At 33.0% G+C, this 9,405-nt stretch overlaps 1 protein-coding gene across 1 annotated transcript in view; it reads left to right on the top strand.

The window, feature by feature from the left end:
* Positions 1–9,405, top strand: part of LOC111696562 (metallothionein expression activator) — a 37,644-nt gene that overhangs the window by 19,265 nt on the left and 8,974 nt on the right. Inside the window, exon 2 of the mRNA XM_023466196.1 lies at positions 7,416–7,604. Coding sequence (XP_023321964.1) covers positions 7,416–7,604 — 189 coding nt within the window. The remainder of the gene's footprint in view (positions 1–7,415; positions 7,605–9,405) is intronic.

The raw sequence follows: 9,405 nt of genomic DNA, 5'->3' as shown, positions 1-9,405 counted from the left end.
ACAGCTGAGTGTATCCTGTGTACGGTGGGACCTAATCATAAACTAAGACAGCTGAATGTATCCTGTGTACGGTGGGACCTAATCATAAACTAAGACAGCTGAGTGTATCCTGTGTACGGTGGGACCTAATCATAAAAAATGATGAGATCATAAACATAGTTCAAAGTCTAGGCTCTAGATAATTGGACTGTAGTCTTTATCTTTGAATAGATATTTTCAGCAAACGCATGCAGGGGAATTAAACTGATTAAAGGGACTGTAACCTAAGTTCAAGTAACCCTCCGAGGAAAGATGGCAACGGTAGCCTTGAAGCCTTTATATAATCATTCATGTGGAAGATTTTAAAGATTTCAAACTGTTTAATTGTGATAATTTCTCTTTGTTTTCCTGCAGTTGATATGCTCAAGTTGCTTTTTTAGGGAAACCACAATTTAAAAGAATTAGTTTTCAAAATTATAAACATTGATATCTAATTCCTATTTGATCAGCCAACGCTGTTAAGGGTACCGTTGTGAATCGGGTATTGCATGGAGGGTCACTTGAAATTACACATACAGTTCTTATGAAAACACCTCTACATATACCTAGACTAGATGCCTATGCACAGGATAATAGTTTAGTTCCAACCCCTTAGAACTAGATACGTCTCTGGTAGTGGCCAGTGGCGTTAGGTTTATTCTCAAGACCCTTTCCACGATTTTTTTTCAAATAATAATGGATTTTACTCAAATAAAAATAAATTAAAAACTCTTACTAATTATGATTTGTTTTGCCTATCTGAAAAAGCCCCTCTTGAGTTCCCCACAGCTGCACACTTTTATATTGAGTTTTCATATTTTGCTGAGCTCTGAATTGGGCTGCAAGTACTTTACAATTAGAACAGGGTTTAGGTATTAAACCCTTATTTACGATTGTCTGACTAGTGTTGGCTACACAGTGGATCCAAAAAAATTGTACAATTAAAAAAAATCACGTGCTGGTAGATCAAAGTTAAATGTTTGTAAAAATGTTGGGTTACAAAAATCCAGGGTGTGCCAAAAGAAATATTTTTATTTTTTATTTGTTTCCACCCTGTAGAACTGTAGAATGAGTATCTGTATCTGGGAACCTGTTCCAATTATGCTGGACCAGATAATTGCATTGAATCAAGAGTCAGTTCACCATTTTTAAATATTGCCCTTTTCTCTCTTTTCTTTTTATTGTTCTCTTTTCAGGAACAAAAAAGCTGAACAGTTTGAAAATATCTCATTTCTTTTTTTGAAAAAAAATGTATTTTTAGAGTAGAAAACATTTCTATTTTCTCAAACAGAAATTATTTTTAAAAAGTATTTCAAAGTTATTTCCCTGTTTTTACCTCTATCTTTAACATATCAGTAAACATTCCCTTGACAATGATGTTTGTATTTATTAAAAGGATATTTATTTCCTGCAGTGTACATATATATAAATATATATATTGATAGCAATCTTAACAGTTGTTTTAAGTTCTGTGAAAACCTCTCTTCTAGGATTAACAATCCTTTGTTTTATGGAAAACGTGAGTAAAGTCCAGGATTAAAAATACGCGGATTTTGTTCCCAGAATAAACAAAGATGGCGGATGGATGGGTTGAGTAAATTGATTAATAAATTGATAAAATGATTTATTAATTAATATTTATATATATGGGGGTGGGTGATGAATAGATATATTATAATTTAAATTAATTGGGATACACAAATACCTTGGTTTTGATTGATTAAGTGTCAACACCGGAAATCTCTAAAAATCAACTGTTTACTTTCTTGTCCTACTCCGCCATCTTGTTCTACTCTACCATCTTGTCCTACTTTGCCATCTTGTTCTACTCCACCATCTTGCTCTACCCCACCATCTTGTTCTACTCCACCATCTTGTTCTACTCCGCTATCTTGTTCTACTCCACTATCTTGTTCTACTCCACCATCTTGTTCTACTCCGCTATCTTGTTCTACTCCACTATCTTGTTCTACTCCACCATCTTGTTCTACTCCGCCATCTTGTTCTACTCCACCATCTTGTTCTACTCCACCATCTTGTTCTACTTCGCCATCTGCTTCTACTCCGCCATCTTGTTCTACTCCGCCATCTTGTTCTACTCCACCATCTTGTTCTACTCCGCCATCTTCTTCTATTCCACCATCTTCTTCTATTCCACCATCTTGTTCTACTCCACCATCTTGTTCTACTCCGCCATCTTCTTCTACTCCACCATCTTCTTCTATTCCACCATCTTGTTCTACTCCGCCATCTTGTTCTACTCCACCATCTTGTTCTACTCCACCATCTTGTTCTACTCCACCATCTTGTTCTACTCCACCATCTTGTTCTATTCCACCATCTTGTTCTTTTCCGCCATCTTGTTCTACTCCGCCATCTTCTTCTGTTCCACCATCTTGTTTTGTTCCGCAATTTTGTTCTACTCTGTCAAACTTATTTTTTTACATCAGTAAAATATTTATAATGTTAAAATGGAATTTAAAACAATCCACACTTTTTATTAAAAACTCAAAATATTAATTTTATGCATACAATTTGGTTTGACCGAAACCGCCTGCCACCTGTAATTTTGTGGACACAAATTACGGCAGTTGCGATTCTAAAATCTGTGCAGAGATCTCATCTTAGTTCGCCCACGCTCAAATTCCGCGTTCAAGTCTAAACAATATTCAATCAATCAATAACGTGCAGACACGTGGTTTGATATTTCTGGGCTGCGCGCCCGGTTAATTGATTCTATTCAGCTTGGAAATAGATTTGTTAATCCATGCAAGAATAAATCACACTTTCAGTAGTTTCAGTGGCAGTTCTTAGATCCGCTTCCTTGGCATTTTTTCATTTTTAATTTCCTTTCTTTAAATTCTATTATTTTATGAAGTGATCTTTGAGTTGTTAATCATTTTTTTAACTAGAGTTATTTTGATTTTGATTGTTTTTTTCCTTTTGTCATATTCATTAATTACTTCAATGTTGGTAATTACATTGATGATGTATCTGTATATAATATTAAGACAAAAATACTTAAATAAAAACATCTATCATAAACAAGTTATTAAAAAGACCATCTAAAAATATTTGTAAATCGAAATTTAGAATTTTGATTGCAAAACATAAAAAAACAATTTCACTAGGCTACATAGAAAGTTAATTTCCTGGCTACCCTGGTAAAATTATTTTTCAATTTCAACATTAAATACACAAAGGATTATAGCACACCAATAAATACACAACGGATTATGGCACACCAATAAATGCACAAAGGATTATGGCACACCAATAAATACACAAAGGATTATGGCACACCAATAAATACACAAAGGATTATGGCACACCAATAAATGCACAAAGGATTATGGCACACCAATAAATGCACAAAGGATTATGGCACACCAATAAATGCAAACAACTAATATGTAGTCTGTAGTCTGCCATTTGTGATGGAAGAATAAGAATTTGTTTAGATTTCAATTAAATAAATAAAATCTAAATCTTAACCTGATTTTCAAGTTGAATGAGTCACCCTTGGACTTTACGATATCAGTTTTGTCCATGCGGGGAAAAAGATGCAANGGGGTGGTAGGTGTAAACGTGAAGAAACTGTAAACGTAATTTAAAGTTACCCCCTAAACCCTCCCCCACCTTATAGAGGGGGGGGAGGTATAAAGTTACCCCCTAAAGGTAGAATTCACTGGTTTACACCATTATCCAATCATCAATAAGAAAAATATCGTTGATTTTTTTCTTAAAATTGGTTAGATTCTGTCAATTTTCTATTTTGTGTCTACTTTATAAACCCGCAAAACACTCTTCAGAGAAACCGCAATTTAATATTTTAGATTAAAAAAACAAAAATATTAAGAAAAATTTTGCTCAGCCGAGGTTTTTAAGGATACCGTTGTGGATCGGACAAGTTCCTTTTTTAAAATAAAGTGTCACTTTAATTAACGTGAACAGTACCTTTATATAACTTGGAGTTCGTTGATATTTAAAATGCGTGAACTAAAACGTGCTTAAAACATTCTCATTTACTGTCTCTATACAGGCGCTACGGTTCATCACGTTTTTGTCAGACAAAACCTCAATTTTAATTCCTTAAAAGAACAATAACTTTTCAGGATTAATATTGTTCCACGTCTGTTTTTACATCCGTAGCTACTAGGCCTAGCTCGCGCAGATTGTGCGCGCAAAGTACGGACAATTCATTTTTACGCGGCATTCAAATTTTAGATTTTTTCCTTCCAGTGGTATTTAATTGTGCAATAGAGTTTTTTTCAGTTAAGTTGTTTAAGCTTAAATTTGAAAATATTTTTTCAATTCAACAAAAAGAAAAATAGTAAAAGGTCAAAAGTAAAAAAAAATCTACAGCTGGGAAAGAAAAAGAGAAAAAAGGAAAGCAAGACAGGAAGAAAGAAAGAAAGAAAGAAAGAAAGAAAGAAAGAAAGAAAGAAAGAAAGAAAGAAAAAAGAAAGAAAGAAACAAAGAAAGAAACAAAGAAAGAAACAAAGAAAGAAACAAAGAAAGAAACAAAGAAAGAAAGAAAGAAAGAAAGACAGAAAGAAAAAAGAAAGAAAGAAAAAAGAACTAGAATGTATCCTTGTATCTACATCCATCTATTATACAGTGTGTATATCTAGGAGTAAAACTAGGGATACACAAACTCTAATTTAATCGGACAAAAAAAGTTTATTTTTCCGGGAGAAAATTCTTGTTTTTTTATGCTTCGCTAAAAATGTCAACTCTGAATGTTTATATGTTGAAATTTTTAAAATCTATTTAATACATGAACATTTTAGATTATGATTAATGATTTCATGCAGAAGCATTAGTGTTAAAAACACATCTTTATATTTGATTGTTTGAATTCGAATGAGAAGACCAAATTTATATATAGATTAGATAAAGGAACTAAATACTTTCCACAATTTTGAAATATCAAAGGTTTACATCATCAGGTTGCAAAGGTAGAAATTGACAAAATAAATTAGGTTTCTTGCTAGAATTTGCTTAAAACAAAACTAACTATTTTCTTTGTTGCTTAATTATGCCTATCCCTAACTGTAAGTCTATGTGTATACAATGCCTATCCCTAACTGTAAGTCTATGTGTATACAATGCCTATCCCTAACTGTAAGTCTATGTGTATATACGGAATTGACACTTCGAATTCTTGCTTCAGAGCATGCGTCTCCTATGCAGGGGAGGCGAACATGGGGGGAGGGGGGTATAAGTGGAATTTAGGGAAGGGGGCACGAACAATATTAATTTATCTATATAAAGAAGTTATCTCGAGTAGTTTCTATGTCTGATCATAACTCATAATTTTCTTGACCGATTTGCCTCAAAGTAGAACTCTGGAAATGTTCTTACTAAAAATTGAGTGTGTCGAATTTTACAGAGAATGATTATTATCCAAGGAAAGTTGGGTTCCCAGGCTAGTTCTCCTATAAAATCTTATATATACCTTTTTGAATAAAAACTGAAATATAAACATTAACTTAAAATTATTAAATAGCAATGTTTTGACGATCTTTATCTTCTTATTCTTAATTTTCTAAATTCTCAACTGTTTAGATGAAGAATTTTTTACTTTAAAGTAACTATGGAATAAACCATAAACCTTTCAGTCCAGATGAAGAGCCGATCGTTTAACATTAGTCCTGTTGAAACCAAAGAGAATAGAATCTCTTTGGTTGAAACATAGACCTGACGAATATTAGTTCCGATGAATATTTTTCCCAATGAAGATTAGTCTTAGTTCTGATGATAGTATCCTTGTAACTAATACAATGTAGTTCTGATGATAGTATCCTTGTATCTAATACAATGTAGTTCTGATGATAGTATCCTTGTATCTAATACAATGTAGTTCTGATGATAGTATCCTTGTATCTAAAACAATGTAGTTCTGATGATAGTATCCTTGTATCTAAAACAATGTAGTTCTGATGATAGTATCCTTGTATCTAAAACAATGTAGTTCTGATGATAGTATCCTTGTATCTAAAACAATGTAGTTCTGATGATAGTATCCTTGTATCTAATACAATGACTATGACTGTTCTATTCTGAGTTAGAATGAAACAGATTGAAATGAGTTTTTAATTCTTTTAATCATTCTCTTATTCATACCTTGGTTTGATAAACTCTAAAAAACGGTTAAAAATTTAAGAATTAATTACCTCCCTCCCTCCCCCCTTATCCATACATTTCTTCTTTTCTCACGGATTGTCATTATTTAAACTATTTCTTCAAGTAACACAAAACAGCAATTTAATTATCAAGAAAAAAGACAATCAATTGGAGTAAATTTTATATTTAAAGGAATTTTTGATATTTTTCAATTTGTTCTTAAATTGAACTAACGACAGTAATTAGATAGATTATCATTATTATCAATTTTGTTTGCCTTGTGGTTTTATATATTCTGCATTTGATCAGTCAACATTAAAGATGTTTATAATGTACATGTTTGAAGGGATTGTGTTTATAATGTACATGTTTGAAGGGATTGTGTTTAACTCTTCCGCCATCACTAAACATCCGACATTTTATACTTCTGATAACATAAAAACAAAGTTGTCCGTCTTCTAAAATTTCCTCTTTGGCGCGAAGGAAACAAAAACCACAGATCCAAATCATAACAATAAAACATGCTGCTTAAAGTATAACACAACAACTATACAAACAAACAGAAAATAGAAGAAGCAAACAAACACACAAACACCAAAAGTATCAGACAAACAAACAGACGAAGATGAAAATGGAACGCTTGTGTATTTTATAATTTTTATTTGGACAAATTTCTTAATAAAGTTTGAAATAAATAGATAAATAAAACATAAAATAAATTGATAAATTCTTAAATTGATAACAATAAAAGGACGAGAAGATTAATTAATAAATGAATAAATAAATAGATGAATAAATGAATTATTTACATATCTAAAAGGATAAAAGAATGAATTGTTGAATTTATATATGAATAGATCTAATAAATGAATGAAAGGATGAATGATAAACATGTAACGATCTAGGTCCCAATCAATCTCCCTATACTTGACTCTAACTCTAATAATCAGTCTTCAAGAATCTATCTCTCTAGCCAAAACCCTGGCTCTATACGTCCGTTTGAAACGACTATTGATACTATACTAATTTATTGATACAGGTGAATATAGATTAACCAGACTGGCCGGTCCGGGTCAGATAGAACATAGATAATAGATAAGAAAGCATAGATAATAAAGTTAATAAACTAAACAAAAAAATATATATGAGATAAGGATAGCAAAATACGCTTCATCCCCTGAATCTATTACCAACATAAAAGGTAGAAAAAAAATAAAATGGTGAACGATGAATGAATGAATGAATGAATGAATGAATGAATATTCCAGGTATGGCAGGCTATAGAGAAAGTCCTTCAGCAGGACAGAATCAAGGATGAGGACACAGGACAGGAGGACTGTCAGGGGGAGGACAAGCAGGGCGAGAGGGTGGAGGAAAGAGGACAGGGGGAGGGGGATGTTGTGGAGTTAACGCCCCTTGCACCTTTACAAACACATAATAGACCTAGTTTTTCTAAGGTATGTACATCTTTCCAGTTTTCATGTACAGTATACAACTTTCTAGTATTCATGTACAGTATACATTTTTCTAGTTTTCATGTACTGCATACAACTTTCTAGCATTCATGTACAGTATACATCTTTCTAGTATTCATGTACAGTATACAACTTTCTAGTATTCATGTACAGTATACAACTTTCAAGTTTTCATGTAGAGTATACATTTTTCTAGTTTTCATGTACTGTATACAACTTTCTAGTTTTCATGTACAGTATACAACTTTCTAGTATTCATGTACAGCATACAACTTTCTAGTATTCATGAACAGTATACAACTTTCTAGTTTTTATGTACAGTATACAACTTTCTAGTTTTCATGTAAAGTATACAACTTTCTAGTTTTCATGTACAGTATACAACTTTCTAGTTTTCATGTAAAGTATACAGCTTTATAGTTTTCATGTACAGTATACAACTTTTTAGTTTTCATGAACCTAAATACAACTTCCTAGCATTCATGTACATAAATGCTTAATTGTACAACTTCCTAGTATTCATACACCGATATATATGCTTGTAGTACAACTTAATGGTATTCGTGTACCTAGATGTATACTTGTACAACTTTCTACTATGTACATAAATGTATACCTGTACAACTCAATGGTTTTCATGTACATAAACGTATATCTTGTAAAACTTTATGTTACTTATGTATAGTTTACTAATTACATAATTACATGTGAACCGTGCATGGACTCAATTCATCCATTAAAATAAAATAAATCCATAAATTCCTCAAGAGAGAGGTTTCGTGGTTTTCCTATTTCTTTAAAATATATACCAGGTTTATAGCTGCTGGTAAACAGGTTTATAGCTGCTGGTAACCAGGTTTATAGCTGCTGGTAACCAGATTTATAGCTGCTGGTAACCAGGTTTATAGCTGCTGGTAACCAGGTATATAGCTGCCGATAACTAGGTTTATAGCTGCTAGTAACCAGGTTTATAGCTGCTGGTACAACCAGGTTTATAGCTGCTGGTAACCAGATTTACAGCTGCTGGTAACCAGGTTTATAGCTGCTGGTAACAGGTTTATAGCTGCTGATAACCAGGTTTATAGCTGCTGGTAACCAGGTTTATAGCTGCTGGTAACCAGGTTTATAGCTGCTGGTAACCAGGTATATAGCTGCCGATAACTAGGTTTATAGCTGCTTAACCAGGTTTATAGCTGCTGGTAACCAGGTTTATAGCTGCTGGTAACCAGGTTTATAGCTGCTGGTAACCAGGTTTATCGCTGCTGGTAACCAAGAATGTAAATTTGAGTGGCATAAATTTCGTCTGTGAATTATTTACACGCTGCCACAGACAGAGAAAGAGAAAGAAAGGAAAAAACGAAAAGGATACTAAGAGAGAAAAAGAGAAAATGAGAGAAAGAGAGAAAGAAAAAGAGAAAATGAGAGAAAGAGAGAAAGAAAAAGGAAAGACTGAGAGAGAATGAGAGAATGAAAAAGGAGAGTATGAGAGAGAAAAAAGAAAAGGAAAGAGAGAGGGGAGACAATTAAACAAGAAGAAAGAGAAAGAGGGGCAAAATTTAAAAAAAGAAAGAAAAAAGAAAGAGATAGAGAGGTTGAGAGAGAGAGAAGGATAGGAACCCACTGAGTGTGCATAGAAAATCATGTAGCAAGTTTAATCATATTTCCCAACTACCCAGGAATACCACTAGGAGCTCTTAAACTTCAGTCACGGAGAATTAATCCTGCCCAGGGGGAGTAATATGGGGGGAGGGAGTAATAAGGGGAAGGAATTACATGTGGGGGG

This window comes from Eurytemora carolleeae, unplaced genomic scaffold (genome assembly GCF_000591075.1).
Source record: "Eurytemora carolleeae unplaced genomic scaffold, Eaff_2.0 scaffold159, whole genome shotgun sequence".
NCBI classification, from domain to species: Eukaryota; Metazoa; Arthropoda; class Copepoda; order Calanoida; family Temoridae; genus Eurytemora; species Eurytemora carolleeae.
The sequence above is the reverse complement of the archived record's forward strand: the minus strand, read 5'-3'. Positions and strand labels throughout refer to the sequence as shown.